Consider the following 15418-nt stretch of genomic DNA (forward strand, 5'->3'; position numbering starts at 1 on the left):
TATCATACTTTATGTGACAAAAGTGGCTTGGTAATGTTCTTGCGGTGTCAGCTCTGATTTGGACACAGATTCTCATGATTTTGTATGATCTAAAATTTTGAACCATCCTTTTATACCACTTGTCCACATTAGAGTTCAGGGGGAGTTTACCTATATAGATCATTTTGGATGAAAATTTCAGGTACAGTATACCCTGGATTGGTTGCCAGTTATTCTCGGGGCACATTCAGAAAAACAACCGTTCACAGCTATAGACAATTTAGAGTCTTGAATTCATTAATCCATGTTTTTCTGAATGAAAACCAGTGGAAGAATAAAGGACATATTTCCAAAAAAGGAAGAAAAAAAGCAGCGTTGTAAGAATGCCACCCTTTTCCCTGTGCTGAAACAAAGCCTCATAAATCCACATTTATCCAGTCATTAGCAAGGTTCTTATGTTTAATGACACTAACAAAAAAAAACGATAATTGAAAAAAACATTTGTTAACGAAATAAAATAAAAACGAAAATGTTTAAAAAAAAATAAAACTAACGTAAAGTAACTATAATTGGAGCAAATGTCCTTTGTTTTCGTTTTTGTCAATTAATGTCATTCATGAGCTTTTGGGTTTGAAATTAACTGAATAAAAAAATTAAAACGGAATAAAAAAATAACTATAATGAAACATTAAATTTTTACTACCTTGGCCATTAGGTAAACATTAGCAAAGGTGATAAAACTTCAGTCGTGTTATGCCGTCAGTAGGCTGTAGGGGTCACTGTTTCCTAGGAAATGTTTATGACGAGCAGGTAGGAAGAATTTAATAACAAGGAAGTGACCAACTGTGACAGAAATTACCCTGTGGCTGTCAAGATGGCACCGATTGGGCTAAAAACAATTGTAGGAGAAAGTAAGTGGCACACATTCCGTGTTGAACTATTTTAATGCTTTCTTTACTACTGGAATTTGTATACATTGACAAAGTTAAGCGTTAGACGCTGTGATGAATCGGTCATGTGAACGTGACGCTAGAGAACGAAGTTTGTTCCTCGAAAGATGTTTCTGGGCTGAAATCTCAATAAAATGCCGAATTAGGAAAATGTCAGCCGAGCGACGTAATTAGCAGTGAGCGAAAATATTGATTCTGTGAAATATCGTTATGGCAACTTCATTTTAAGTCTAAGTACGTCCAGATGAATGGCAGGTAAAGGCTAATGTCGGCTAGTTTACGTAATGCGGAAGTTCGTCAAGTTCTCCTTAATAGTCGAAGTAAACTCACTTTGAACAAATATCACGATTTTCATACGTTAAAACAATTCACTTGTAGCTTTAATTGGTTCATTTTATTCCACTCATTAAAAAAACGCATTTTCATTCATCGTTGATGTTTAAAACATCAACGTATTGTTATTGATATGACGATGAACGTTTATTAAATAGCAAATATGATATGTGCACTTGAGGGTATCAACTAACCCAGTCTATTAAAAATAATTATTGAAAATTTTGGAGAAACACAAATGGTCCATACTTTAGTTTTCAAGATTAAAATCAGCATTCAAAATACTAATTGTAATTATTCATAACCTTTCGGTGTGTACTTGATGTTAAAGCCGCTGGGTTTTGAAGAGCAGGTTGCACCACATTAATTTTTACCCACAGCATGATCAGACAATAAAGTCTTGTACAATCTGTTGGGGTAGTTTTTTTTTTGTTGCTGTTCTTACTATTTACACCCTAACTTTAAGTCACCTCTGCAGTTGCTTATTATGAAAAAGCATTTCCAACTACTATTCTGTTGAACCCTCTTCTAGAATGACTTGGCAAAGCACCAGGAAGTTGGTCACATCTGAAGTTCTGCATTTGTGTTATATCTGTACTTGTCTCAATAGAAATCCTAAATGGTGTCATCAAGAGTGTACGGAAAGATGGCGAGTGGAAGGTAAATATTGTCGAAACATAACAACAACCCTCTCAGTCTGATTTGCATTTATTATCATCATACAATTGTTCTTTTTTTTTTTGTAATGGCTTCAGGTTCTTATTGTGGACCACATGAGCATGCGGATTCTGTCGTCTTGTTGCAAGATGTCGGACATCCTAGCTGAAGGGGTCACTAGTAAGTGTACCATTTGCAATGCTGCCTGTGTGTCCTGCTGAGGGCGATGCAAGAAGCATTTATATGACCATCCTTGTCATAATTCCTGCCCTCTGGATCAATTAATGCTTGCTCAAATTGATGTCATCCCTGATGGTCTCCTTGTGTTGATCTTTTTATGTCCGACTTTTGAGGTGTCTTGTGCTTTCAGTTGTGGAGGACCTCAATAAAAGCAGGGAGCCCATCTCTTGTCTGGAGGCCATATATTTGATCTCACCAGTGGAAAAGGTCCGGTTACACACTAAATTTAAAATACCTGGATCAGGCATTGTAATTGAATCATTAATGGTGAAGAATGCGGTCAATTTCTGTAATTTGTTTAAGCAATAATAAATCAGCGTTTATTCCTTAATAGTCTTGGTAGCTATACAGGTACCGTAATGTAAGTTGTTGTCCTGCTGATTTAATAAAACGATAACAAGCACTTCAACTTGCAGTCAGTCCGGGCTCTCATCAACGACTTCAAGGACAGCGCCTTTACTTACAAAGCAGCCCACATCTTCTTCACAGACAGTAAGACATTGCGTTGTTCTGTTGTAAAACAACAAAAATGCTCACATAAGTCATTTGATAGTTTGGATTTATTTCTACGCCCTCAGCTTGCCCTGATAATCTTTTCAATGAAATTGCAAGATCAAGAGTCTCCAAGGCCGCCAAGACGTTGAAAGAGATTAACGTCGCTTTCCTACCGTATGAGTCTCAGGTAGGATTTTTATTCACCCCCAACAAAAAGCCTACGACAACAACTGAACTTTATTATAAATAAATAATAATGACATAATGTTATTTTTACTTTGCCTCTTGAAAATATTTTTTTTCAATTTGTGGGTTGTTATTCATCTTAGTGTCACCTTATATCACAGCAGTCTTTGATCCAGTCTGTGTGACTGCGCAACTGGTCCTATTGAAGTGCCCCCCCCCCCCCTCCCTGTCTTCGCCTTAGGTGTTCTCCCTGGACCACCCAACCTCCTTCCACTCTTTCTACAGCCCCAAGTCCAATCAGGACACAAGAAACAAAATGATAGAGAGTCTCGCCGAGCAAATTGCCACTTTATGCGACACGCTCAAAGAGTACCCTGCCATCCGATTCCGCAAGTATGACCCTTGCCTTGTAACTAACCTCCTACATGAGCTGAACATTTTTTTTCTGCTAATTCATTTCTACTCATGTCCCCGTAGCGGCTCGGACAGGAACGCCAAATTGGCCGAAGAGGTCTACCAGCACCTAAATGCCCACAAAGCGGACAACCCAAGCATGGGAGAGGTTCTAGTGCATTACTACTATTCCTCCTCTTTGACATGTTATATAAAAGTGAATTATTAGTCTCCTTTTATTCCACTATCATCTTTTTCCATACAAGAGTATAAAAACATCCATTGGGATTGTGCAGCTTTTCACCTCTACAGGTTGTGGGTGTTTTTTTTTTCCCCCTTCACTCTGCTGCTCTGCCCTTTTTTTCTTCTTTTTCTTAGCTCACCTTTCCTTACTCCGGGATCACTCTTATCAGGCATGTATTATTTATCTGTGTTTATTTGTTTGGTGCTGCCTTGCGAATCTTCTCTATGTTGCATGAGAGGAAAAGAATACAGGTGTTCCTCTTATGATGGGCGAAAATTTGTGTGTAATGATAACAATGCAAACATGTCCATCGACGAGCTCACCAATAGCATCGGATTTGTGGCGTTGTAACCCCTAAAGCAACGTACATTTGAACACAAATGGTATAGCAACACAGGTAGATAGATAACACAACTATAAGGTGTCCTTACACCGCCTTGCATTTATTACCGTTTATAACCTCCAAAAATTATAATCTCCTAAACCGAAGAGTTTCTGTATTCCAAAATACTGCATCATTGTGACAATTTAACCACCGCACACATGGAAGTGCAACAAATATGGATTCCGTGGTGGAATAAAAATAAATATTCACACTCGTGTTTGGTTAATATATAACATTTCTGTATTGATTGCAGGGGGTAAACAAGGGGCGTTCGCAACTCATCATCGTCGATCGTGGGTTCGATCCCATCTCACCTCTCCTGCACGAGCTGACCTTCCAGGCTATGGCCTATGATTTGCTGGATATCCAAAAGGACATATACGCGTGAGTACACGTTCACTGGGGAAATGTTTGTTTTGTTTCGTTATTCCTGCATATTGTCTTATGTGTAAGTTGTTCTTGTTTAGTTATCAGACTACTGGCATTGGGAATTCCAAAGAGAGGGAAGTATTGCTGGATGAAGACGATGAGCTCTGGGTTCAACTCCGACATCTGCACATCGCCGATGTCTCAACGTGAGGATGGCAGGATTTGAGATACGCACACGGTCCCTGTAAAATGACTTCCTAAAATGTTCTTATTTTGCCGCTGTAGGAAAGTGACGGAACTGCTGACCACCTTTTGTGAAAGCAAGAGGATGTGCACCGACAACGTGAGTGTGACTGTCTTGGCCACTTTGGTGTCATTTCAGACAAATATGTTTTGTTTGTTTTTATTGTGCCTTTGTTTGTTACATGCTAGGCCAACATCAAAGATCTGTCTCAGATGTTAAAGAAGATGCCACAGTATCAGAAGGAGTTGAGTATGGTGAGTGACTTTGGATTTTTTTATTTTATTTTTTTAATACATGTAATACATGCAACAAAATTATTTAATGTATCATAATAACATAACGTCACATATATTAGCCCTCCCCACTTCACGTGATTGTTCTCCGAGCCTTACAATTGTTTTGTTTTGTTTTTTTGGGAGGGACGTGGGGGGGGGGGAGAATGTCCTCATTTGTTTGTTACTGCTGCATTGTTATTGACGCTCCTGTGTTTTTTTTTTTTTTGTTGTTGTTTTTTTTGACAGTACTCCACTCACTTGCACTTGGCTGAAGCTTGTATGAAGAAGTTCAAGACATCCCTTCATAAGCTCTGCGAAGTGGAACAGGTCAGTGTTGGCGCATTTTGACGCAGTCTGGTTGCAAACAGCGTGAGAGGTGCCACAATTACCGGTAATTGATTCTTAAATCGACAGCTAGTTTGATAATTGATCCATTTTTTAGAGTCCCACGTTTCATTTAAAAATGTTCAAATCCTTGGAATTTCACTCTCAACAGTAAATAGTCTCTGATTTCAATGTGGAAAACGGTAATCATAATGTTGGTCTATTTTTGTACATGTTATTAGACCAACCCAACAACATAATCATATTCTATTTATGTTGGCCCACGTTCTGTTTGAAATAATATTCTGTTTTTAAAAAATGGAGATTAAAAAAAAAGAATAAAAAGAAATCACTTTTGTCAATTAATCGAAAGAATAATTGACAGATTAATTGATCATTAAAATTATCGCTAGTTGCAGCCAGAAGTTTTTTATTTTATTTTTATTATTTTAACCATATGGTCACATTGCGCCGGTCATCTTTTGCCACATCCGGTCACAGAGTACATTTGCCCATCTGTACTTGACATTATAAATAGTAGTAGGATAATGGACTCTTTATCCCCCTCGACACATGAAAGAAGCCTTATATTCATTCCCACCCGAAATATTAAACTTCTCGGCACTTGTCTGCCCATTTATGTGTTGTGAAAACAAAGCCTTGATATTTACATGAGCAGAAGGGCTCAGCAAGGATGCGTTAGGGTAAGTCCGTTACGCGCAACGTCCGGCGGGGGGATTTGCCATTCCGCTCGGCACACCGGGTGACCTCCATTTATTTATAGCGCCGCCGGGGTGTATGTTCAAATGCCACTGCACGGTTTGTGGTGTTTAATGGAAAATAGCTGTCATAATATTGTAAAAGGAGCTTGAGGCCAGACGTCAGCACCCGCAAGCTCTAATGTCATGACTAAGTGTTAGGACGCTTAATAACATTTAATGACTTGGTGATGTAAAAATCCTTCCAAGCACATATCTGTGTCCTGGATTTATCATGGATGGGCTATCAGCGTTGCTCGGACCCGAGACCTGATTTTATGTCTGCACAGGAAATAACCGAATCGTGTCCTTTTTGCGAGCTAAGTTTTCTGATTGATGCATCGATGGGTTATGAGCTTGTTTGGATGCCACCACCTCTTCAATCCCACAAGATTGTTTTGGCTTTTAAAAAGGGCGGGCAGATCCGAACGGCAAACGCTTTAGGCACCATTCCTAAAAGTGTTCTGCATTGTTTAGCCGAGCAAGTATATCCATTACCGCTCCCAGGGAGTTGAGGTTTTCACTGCTGGGTGGACTGTGAATGGTATGCGTGAAAGACTTTACCAATTTCCACAAAACTCTGAGGGGCCAAGGACGAGTCCATAATTATCCCCCTGGACCCTCTTGAAAATGAGACACTGAATCACATGACTTGACTTTGAATTTAATCACATTTTCCGTAAATGAGTCTTAAGAGTGCCTCGTTGTCGGCCACGGGTACACACAAGTCGCGCAGAGAAAGGTGAAACGTTATTTGTTTTGTTAATGTCCGATCAGAGAGACAGCATGTGGCTGCTCGTTTTTGCATCATGGAAAAGCCATGCGATGACCTCGTGTGATATGTTGTAGCCACCGAAGACCTTTGAGCACATATCTTGTCGAAAAGGTCATGTCACTTTCCCTTTCTCTCGTCACAGGACTTGGTGATGGGCGCAAATGCCGAGGGGGAGCCTCTGAAAGACGCCATGAAGAGCATCGTGCCTGTGCTACTCGATAATGAAATTTCAGCATACAACAAGATTCGCATCATCCTGCTCTTCATATTCCACAAGAAAAAAGGTGCAGTTTTGATCCCCTTTACCAATTCCTTGCGTGAATTAAAAAAAAAAAAATTATCACAGTTTGGCTGATTTTGTGATTGCTTGCAGGCATTGGCGAGGAGAACCTTGACAAACTCATTCAGCATGCCAATGTGGCGGCCGACAGAAACATCATCACCAACTTCCAAAACCTGGGCTGTAACATCATTGCTGGGGTATTTTTTTATCTTGAGAGTGGAAACTTACAGGGCGAATCCAATCTTATCTATTCTTCTTTCATGCCTGTCCGTCCCTTATTTGGGTCTGTAGCAGAGCTGGAGCCTCTCAGCTGACTTTGGGCTAGAAACAGGGTACACTTCGGATTGGTTGCCAGTCCTTCACAGAGCACAGATTGACAAACAAGCATTCACACTCACAATCAACATTTGAAATGTGGAGGAGAGAAAATATAGGAGGGCCTGATTTGAGAGCGAAATGACCTATCAAGCAAGTTTCTTCTCCGTATGTCAGCGTTCACGACGCCTAAACTAAAAAGTGCGATTTGTTTCCGAATTTGTTTTAGGGAGCCAATGCCGGGACAACTCTTCCTGATCGCAAACAGCGTGCTGACAGCACGTACCAGCTCTCCAGATGGACGCCCATTCTCAAGGACATCATGGAGGTGTGAGAGGTTTTAGCACAAATGTTGCGATTTTTGTCAATAATCGACAAAGCGCGAGGTCTCAATGGAGTCCATTTCCCTCCAGAACGCCATCGAAGACAAGCTGGACAAGCGTCACTGGCCCTTCATATCAGACCCCGCCCCCATCAGTACCACTCACACGGCAGTCAGGTAGGTCCTGTCGTTGAGATTCAAATTGCGAGCGAGACAAGCGAACCACTTAACCACTATGCTGCTTTTATCATTTTCCATTTGGCTATTTTTAGACCATTCATAGAAAACAAAACTAAACCAAAAAAAAGCTGTCGTTTGTGTTTAAAGAAACTAAAGGAGGGGTCATAGACAGATTATTTTTGTCAGATAAAAGCTTTGATCCCAGTAAGTAAGTCCTAGTGGAGCTCTTTTGGGTAAAAAAAAAAAAGGGTCGAGTGAGTAGAAGGTTTAAAAGGTGAAAATAAGCCAGTTTTGCGTCAAATGCTCTAATCTTGCGGAGAATTCCCATCTCGGTGGTGTTTTTGCAAATCAGACGGGCTCGGCTCATAATCTGCGTCATGCACAAAGCTTGTGTCCTTAGTGTTCCGCAAAGTGCTGTAAATAAATCGGAGTCGTCATTAAAACGACTGTTCATGATTTATGGAACACTTCCAACATGATTTGTCCCCTTCCATATCTTCAGCGCTCGTTTGGGCCAGTGGCACAACAACAGACCTCCGACAGAGTATCACACCGGACCCAGACTCATTATTTTTGTCATCGGCGGGCTGACCCTCTCAGAGATACGTTCGGCCTATGAAGTCACCCGAGCTTATGCCGGGAAATGGGAAGTGCTGATTGGTAAGCGTTTGTTTTATTTACAGCTGACCATCCAAAGTCAAATCTCCCGTTCGTTGGAGGAAAAACAAAATTGACTGAAAAGTCAAACAAAACCCATCGTCACGCATCGCAGAAGATTTAGTGACAATTCAACTATCTGAATTAACGACGTACATCCCAGACCAGAATATATAATGCTCTGCTGCGGAATTTTTTCCTCCACGTCAAACTGGTGAAGTGGTATTGGCATGTAGTATCGGTGCATTTTTACATTACTGTACAGTATCGGGACTGTTTTCAGTATACTCAGTGATGCTAGCGTAGCACCAGTATGTGATGGGCATGGGTGGCCATGGCACTCATCTTATGCCTCTTGAGACTCCGCCACAATTGTTTTTTTTAAACTGTATATACTTTAACTGTATAAGGAACACATTTACAATTAATCTAAATGCAAATTCTAAAAGAATCTCTCTTTAGTATCATGTGAGTCCTCTAGTCAATTTCAACCAAAATCTACTCACTTACAGTATATCCACTGAAGGGGGGGGTCTGATTTTATTTTCATTAAAAAAAAAAAATCAAAAAAAAGCAGGTAAAAACTACAGAAAGTGTTTTCCACAAAAAAATGGGAGTTGCTCCCTAGCCCAAAAAAATGTAAAAAATATGGAAAATTATCAGCAAATAGGTGCTACTATACTGTTGTTAAACTTTTATGATGGCAACTTGCCCCCAAACTGGTTTGAGTTGACTTTGTAGGTTGTGCACTCCTTTGCTCATTCTAAGGAGCATTAGCTTAGCATTGTAAATGACTTTTTTTTTTTTTTCATTTGGTGTTTGACAGGCTCTTCTCACATTCTCACCCCAACGGGCTTCCTCAATGACCTCAAGATTCTCGACCAGGTTCCTAATCCATCTTGCGAAGACAACGCGGATCCCAACAGTGGACGGGCACAATGAAGGAAGAGCCTTTCTTTTGATCGGCTCCAGGTTATACGCACGTCCCAACACGGCAATAATTCAAGTGAAATATGAAGATCTTTTTTTTTTTTTCCGTGTTCAAGGATTGTTCATATAGTTTGCTCTGCAATTCGTTCTGTGTTGATATAAAAGTATTTTAATGACTACTAGCCTCATCAACCCGTGAATGACATCACTGTATGACCCTTTTGAAGGTACCTTAAATTAAATGCCCCCCTTTACCCACTTTGTCCTGGTAAATCCAATGGCAACTGCTGTCTTTGATACTCTTGCGCACGACTTCATTATAAATGCTGGAATGTGGTGTTTCTTTGAAGAAGTAATAAAAGAAGCAATATTCACTTTACAGCTGCTGTGATTGTCATTAGCTTGCCACTTTGGATGACCACGTAGAGATGTCGTAATTGCGAGTGAGGGAGAGGAATCACACCTCAGGGAGGGGACGTGAGTGGTGGGGCGGGGGGTGGGGGGGGGGTGATAGATATATATCATCTCCGCTCCATCCTGGGGATTATGTTTTTATCTTGGATTACAGATGGCAATATTAAGAACAGGACACGGGCCTTTGCTCCTAATGGCGTTGTGTTAATGCTCAGCACTTCACTCCATTTAAAAGCCTTCCGTCCGCGCCGCGTCGGGTGCACAATCAGATCGGCCCCCACCCGGTCGTGACGTATCGGACGAGTCATAACAGATTTCCTTTCATCACTGATTTAACGTTCGATGTGGTTTTCTGTGCAGAAGAGGAGCGCCATGCTGTGACGGTGAGGAAAAACTTTCATTCTTACAAATATGGATGCTGTAATAATGTCTGAAAACGTGGAATTCGGAAAACCTGCACCATCCAATAGCATTCATTCAAAAAAAGAATAAATAAAATAAAAAAAATTAAAACTGTTTTTATTAGGTATGTTTGCATGAGCTAAGAGGTTACAAAGCAAAAACCAAAAAAAAAAGTCAACATTTACAATAGTCTTTTTATCGTACGTTTTAATGTATTGTGTTGTAACTGCACAAGGAAGCAGGTACTATGTGATTTATTTATGTATTTTCTTTAAGATTCCACAGGAAGACCAGAGCAGATTCCGGACATCCTGAGTTCATTGCAGCAAGCGCAAATGGAAGAAAAGCACGGGTCAAACCACAGCTCCGCTTACACGCAACGACGACCTTTTGCTGAGCAGCAGGTGTTAATAGCAGCAGCGAAGTATCAGGTACTTCAAAATTTGAGTTTTGGTGTGAAGTCAACATTCCTCTCAAGATGCCCCCCTCCCTTCTTCTCAGGAGACGAGAGGTTTTCAACATCACGGCTCGGCGCCTCAGATTTCAGTCACACAAAGCACTCCGGAGATGAACAGGAGGCTCCACTTGTTGCCGGGTAACCAGTTGGCGATTCCCATCAAGCGAGGCGACGTCGGTTCCATCGAGGTCGTGGGGCCGCCTGGTATATTCGAGCGAGACTTTTTTTCATGTAGTAATTGCGTCGTTTTGGCGATTGACAGGCGGTGTCGCCCGAGGAACAGCAGAAGTTGATGAATCTTATCCTTCACGGTCAGAGTGGACGCATGGAGGACCAGTGCTGCTCCCTGGATCCCAGCCGCAGTGCCCCCTGTACTCCAAAACTCTCTGACAGGGAACCTCGAACTGATTTGTCCAATCAAGGTGAATGGCTACAATTACACTGGTCAACAGCGAATTTGAATCAGAAGGATTTATGTATTTTTGTATACATATTGTGTATAAAAAATTTGACTTGAGTGACTTCATTATTCATTATTTTAATTTGATGAGTATCCAGTTATACATACGGATATTTTTTAAATATTCTTTACATTAAAAAATATTGTTCTCATCATTTAAATTCATTTTTTATATTGTCATGATTGTGTCATAAAATTGTGCGAATTATTCATATATATATATATATATATATATATATATAATTTTAAATATATATACCGGTATACTTTTATTTTCTTCCCCAGATTCTGATGCATTCTTCAACTTGTTGGCCTACACTCAGAGTCAACGGCTTGACGATCAACGAGTATCCCTTCGTTCATTACCCGGTTTAGACAAAAAGGAGCCGCAATCATCATCATCATCCGGCGCAGATTCAAGCTACTTATGCGACATGGTCTCCAAAGTTCAGGTTATTATATCCCATATTGATCAACATCTTGCATCAAAACCAATATCTAGAAAACAGAATTTCCATGTTAACTATTAGCTCTTTAATATTAAAGATGAAGTAATAGTATGATCCATGTTCAGGGAAGCAGAATGGAAGACCAAAGGTGCTCCCTAACTCTAATTCAGCCAATGGAGCCAGCACGAAAAGACAACGACGTTTCTGGCATTGCACGCTCGGCCTCCTTCAGCCCCGGTTCGAACGTAGAACATCCCAAGAGCCAATCTAAGACGTCTCCCAAAAAGGTAAACCAGTGAATAGAAGTGATACTATGCATTTAATGGCATACTGTAAACGCATCATCATCAAAGGCGGCAATCGTAGCGTATTTTCCGCACTATGAGGATCATCTTCAATGAAGGGCGTATTTTGAAACCGTTTTCATATATAGGCTGCACGGCATTATAAGGCGCTTAGAACAGAAGCTATAATAGTTTGCTGCAGTCGCACTGTGCATCCACTAGAGGGGGCTAAAGAGAATACAATACATATTCAATACAGCTTTATTTATATAACACTTTCACAACCGATGCAGCTTTAACAAAGTGCTTTACAGAACATTTAAAATACTACGTCCAGGAAATCTGAATATTGAGTCACCTATAAGGCGCATCGGATTATGAATTGGCTTTTGAGAAAATGGAATGCTTTTAGGTGCGCCTCATAGTGCGGAAAATACGGTACTTATATTCTGTACTTGAGTAGAAGTGAAGATATCGCTGTTTTTGTATTTTTAAAGTAGTAACTGGCCTTACTCAAACTCGGCAGGTAAAAGTAAACGGTGTAGCACTCTCTACCATGCAGGCGGTGAGTCCATCTGAGCAGAAGCAACTTCTCACCTTAATGTCTCACGCCCAGCGAGGGCGCATGGAGGAGCAGCGATGTGTCCTCACCGTGAGCCCCCAGACTTCCCCCAAACGCAAGCTTGCTCAGAGCGCCGCAGGTTCGAGGCTTATTTACGTTTTCTGTGTCTTCTATACAAATAAATTTGACTCAAACCAAAATGAAAGGTATTACTCTTGATGCAAAGTGAAGTGATGTCTACTGTGAATTCATCATGACAGCGATTCAACCCCTGAATTTTAGTGCTACTTTTGGGCTCAGAGAGACGACAAAGTCAACGTCATTTATTGAAAGTTGTCCTTGTGTACGGGCAGGCCCGGATTCTGACAAGTTCTTCAACATGCTGGCCAAATCACAAGGCAAACGTCTGGATGACCAGCGAGTGTGTCTTCCATCGTTACCCGGGATCCAAAATGGAGGCTCCACCCACAAAGACTCGAGCTATTTGTGTTACATGGTTTCAAAAGTCCAGGTGGGTGGACATCTCAGCTAAACTCAACCCAGTGGTTTTAGAGCGGTCTTCAGTATCCACATCAATCCCATTTTCCAACAACAGGGTTCCAGGCTTGATGACCAGAGATGCTCTGCGCCTCATATCCTCCAGAATTTGGGCACCCTGACCCCCCAAGGCAAAGATTTGCCCGCTTCAGAGCCATCTGACAAAGCGCCAAGGAGGTCCGGCTCCCTAAACCGTAATAGAGATGACGCTCAACAGCAGGTGAGGCTCCCTGAGAGAGTGGGAGAAAGAGCGAGATCCCCAAGAAGATAATGTTTGCATGTTATTATCTTCTTTTTTTAATTTGAAAAAAAAAAGAAATACAAACTACAAAAAAAAACCTGCTGAGAATTTGACAACACACCTTAAGCAACGACATTTGAACACAAAATTTGCAGCAACTATCGTACAAACAATACAGTGTATCTCAAGGGATATATAATTTATCCCCCCCCCCCCCAAAAAAAAAACTTGCTGCAGTTTGAGTCACTTATTTGTTAGTCTTCTTTGTGTATTATGAATATCTGTATTATACCGCCACCCAGTGGCCAAGGAGCGCATTGTCAACGGTCACTGAACTTTTAACGCATGACAAAATGATTTGTTTGTGGGAATGGAATGGATTGATGAAATTTCTATTCATTTCAATTTTCATTCATTTGTGATTGTAGCACGACGGTATAGCAATGAGCTGGATCATCCATGTACTCGTTACCATGTCAGTGTTCTACCCCCCCCCCCCCCCCCCAGCTATCTCTAGCTAAGCAGCAACAATTCCTAAAAATGATGACCCATGCTCAGAGAGGACGTATGGACGAGCAGCGTTGCACTTTACCTCAAAGCAAGAGCACGCCCGCCACGCCCACACGCAGCCCAAATAAAGCCCCTGCTGGTAACCAAAGTAAATCGCCACATGGGGGTCGCCAAGTATGTTTGTCTTGCTCTGAGATGGGAATCTTCCATGCAGGTCCAGACATGGACGCGTTCTTCCACATGGTGGCCTGTAGTCAGGCGTGCAGGCTGGACGACCAAAGGGTCGCTCTGCCCTCCCTGCCCGGCATTAACGCGACCACGGAGGGAAAACACCACGGGAGTCATGCGAAAGCTGCAACTCCAGTATGTGCCTTTATACCAGTTGACACTGTAAATTATTATTATTATTTTGTTGATGATATTGGAATGTATTATTTTGGTTATCCTATTTATCCGTGGTAGACAAGTGCCTAATCGACCTTGCGCGGTTCACCTCCCCATGCCAGGTTAGCGCACCACAAATCAGCGCGGCTGAAAGTGCACCGTCCAAAAGACACGAGGTCAACGCGTGTGCCTCTCAGGCTCAGACGACGACTGCACCATCGGGCTGCAGCCTGCCAAAGTCTGCATCTCTCAACTGCGAGACAGAACACCTGAGGACACTTGATTCCACAGCTCAGGTAAGCCAAAATATTATTCGTTGATAATGTGTCACAAATAAAACACGATGTGGGGACATACCAAGCGCATCAATCTGGGGGGGGAAAAAAAAAGTGAAATTACCATGTTTGGACTTTTTTTCTCATTCAGTGTCTTGTGATAATTTATCTTCTCTTTTCAGATGACTATAAAGGTGTCGATGAGCTACACACCAGAGATGGTAAGTTTGTCTTGATATGAAATTGAGGTTTGAAATTCATTTCCTCACCATTTTGTGGTTTTTCTTTGATAACCTACGAAAGGGACATAAGAATTTTAACCAGCCTTTCCCAGAGGTCTTCCTCACTCTCGGCGCTCCAGGAGAAAATCTCATGATCCCCCTGAGCCCAAGACCCGGAAGACCCGTGTCCTTGAACCTGAATCTCATCCCCAAGGAAGACGTTAAGTTGACGCAATGCTCGTCGAGCCGCACGAGCCCCAGGAAGCCTCGCTCGAGGCCTGGCTCTCCAGAACGAGGGGAGTCCGCGACCAGCCTGCACGAAGACTGCTTCTCTGTGATTGAGAAGGTTCACATGTCACACCGGAAAATGGGAGCGACTCAAGGGGGACAGAAACACAAAGGGAATCCAGTGAGAGGGAGGGGCATTGGAAAAAGACGTGTGAAGAAAGATTGGAAGGATGGTGGTTATAAACACTAAACATTATGCTTCAGGTAAGTAGTTTGTTTTGTGTGTTTGATCCTATACGGCCATCCTTTTCTATCGTGCTCGAATGAGCTCGACTCCCAGTAGATTGTGAGCGAGAGGCATGATACAACATTCACATGGACAATTTTGTTTTCAATGAACCTACGAACATTTATATTTTTAGAATGTGGGAGGAAGCTCAAGGAACATACAAACTTGAGATTGCAACCCAGAACCTCTCAACTCCAAAGTAGACTTGCTGCCCATTTTGTGTTGTAGTTCTATATACTGTACTTTCTACTCCTTTGAATTAGAAATGACCACGTCTTTTTTTTCTTTTTTTTGCATTATTCTGTATGTTTCACTGTCAAATACAAATAAAGGACACTACCGGAAATGTACACTTGTGGGCAATTGTTGTATTAAATGAATTTATGACCATTTATGGTAGAGGGCGTTGAT

At 41.5% G+C, this 15418-nt stretch overlaps 2 protein-coding genes across 4 annotated transcripts; both read left to right on the forward strand.

The window, feature by feature from the left end:
* The first annotated feature begins 112 nt into the window (after positions 1 to 112).
* On the forward strand, positions 113 to 9673 carry stxbp2 (syntaxin binding protein 2). Its single transcript, XM_086133251.1, has 19 exons — positions 113 to 890; positions 1873 to 1922; positions 2018 to 2099; positions 2290 to 2366; positions 2576 to 2651; positions 2738 to 2841; positions 3082 to 3233; positions 3318 to 3402; positions 4116 to 4246; positions 4330 to 4437; positions 4517 to 4574; positions 4664 to 4729; positions 4997 to 5077; positions 6750 to 6891; positions 6981 to 7087; positions 7435 to 7533; positions 7619 to 7704; positions 8210 to 8367; positions 9191 to 9673. The coding sequence occupies exons 1-19, from the start codon at positions 854 to 856 to the stop codon at positions 9304 to 9306; spliced, it is 1815 nt and encodes a 604-aa protein (XP_085989377.1). The 5' UTR covers positions 113 to 853; the 3' UTR covers positions 9307 to 9673.
* A 172-nt stretch (positions 9674 to 9845) lies between these two features.
* On the forward strand, positions 9846 to 15357 carry LOC147192875 (uncharacterized). Of its 3 annotated transcripts, XM_086132806.1 has the most exons (14): positions 9847 to 10091; positions 10387 to 10541; positions 10612 to 10755; positions 10830 to 10989; positions 11313 to 11479; positions 11602 to 11763; positions 12323 to 12461; positions 12676 to 12833; positions 12918 to 13079; positions 13608 to 13749; positions 13825 to 13973; positions 14117 to 14290; positions 14452 to 14490; positions 14573 to 15357. In XM_086132806.1, the coding sequence occupies exons 2-14, from the start codon at positions 10446 to 10448 to the stop codon at positions 14966 to 14968; spliced, it is 2088 nt and encodes a 695-aa protein (XP_085988932.1). In that variant the 5' UTR covers positions 9847 to 10091; positions 10387 to 10445; the 3' UTR covers positions 14969 to 15357. The 3 variants fall into 3 exon arrangements, with proteins under 3 accessions (XP_085988931.1, XP_085988932.1, XP_085988933.1); XM_086132805.1 differs by having other exon boundaries at positions 9846 to 10091; positions 13608 to 13973; XM_086132807.1 differs by lacking the exons at positions 9847 to 10091; positions 10387 to 10541 and having other exon boundaries at positions 10622 to 10771; positions 10884 to 10989.
* The last annotated feature ends 61 nt before the right edge of the window (positions 15358 to 15418 follow it).

Source organism: Hippocampus guttulatus, chromosome 16 (genome assembly GCF_054856545.1).
Source record: "Hippocampus guttulatus isolate MCC_2025c chromosome 16, RoL_Hgut_1.0, whole genome shotgun sequence".
Taxonomy (NCBI): Eukaryota; Metazoa; Chordata; class Actinopteri; order Syngnathiformes; family Syngnathidae; genus Hippocampus; species Hippocampus guttulatus.

What these genes read in the sequence shown, in the direction of transcription:
- stxbp2 (XM_086133251.1), top strand. Translation starts at nt 854, where the DNA reads ATGGCACCGATTGGGCTAAAAACAATTGTAGGAGAAA. An exon ending in ACAACCCAAGCATGGGAGAG is followed by an intron (nt 3,403 to 4,115) that starts GTTCTAGTGCAT and finishes TATTGATTGCAG; the next exon opens with GGGGTAAACAAGGGGCGTTC. An exon ending in TTCTCAAGGACATCATGGAG is followed by an intron (nt 7,534 to 7,618) that starts GTGTGAGAGGTT and finishes ATTTCCCTCCAG; the next exon opens with AACGCCATCGAAGACAAGCT.
- LOC147192875 (XM_086132805.1), top strand. Translation starts at nt 10,446, where the DNA reads ATGGAAGAAAAGCACGGGTCAAACCACAGCTCCGCTTACACGCAACGA. An exon ending in ACATGGTCTCCAAAGTTCAG is followed by an intron (nt 11,480 to 11,601) that starts GTTATTATATCC and finishes ATCCATGTTCAG; the next exon opens with GGAAGCAGAATGGAAGACCA. An exon ending in ACATGGTTTCAAAAGTCCAG is followed by an intron (nt 12,834 to 12,917) that starts GTGGGTGGACAT and finishes TTCCAACAACAG; the next exon opens with GGTTCCAGGCTTGATGACCA.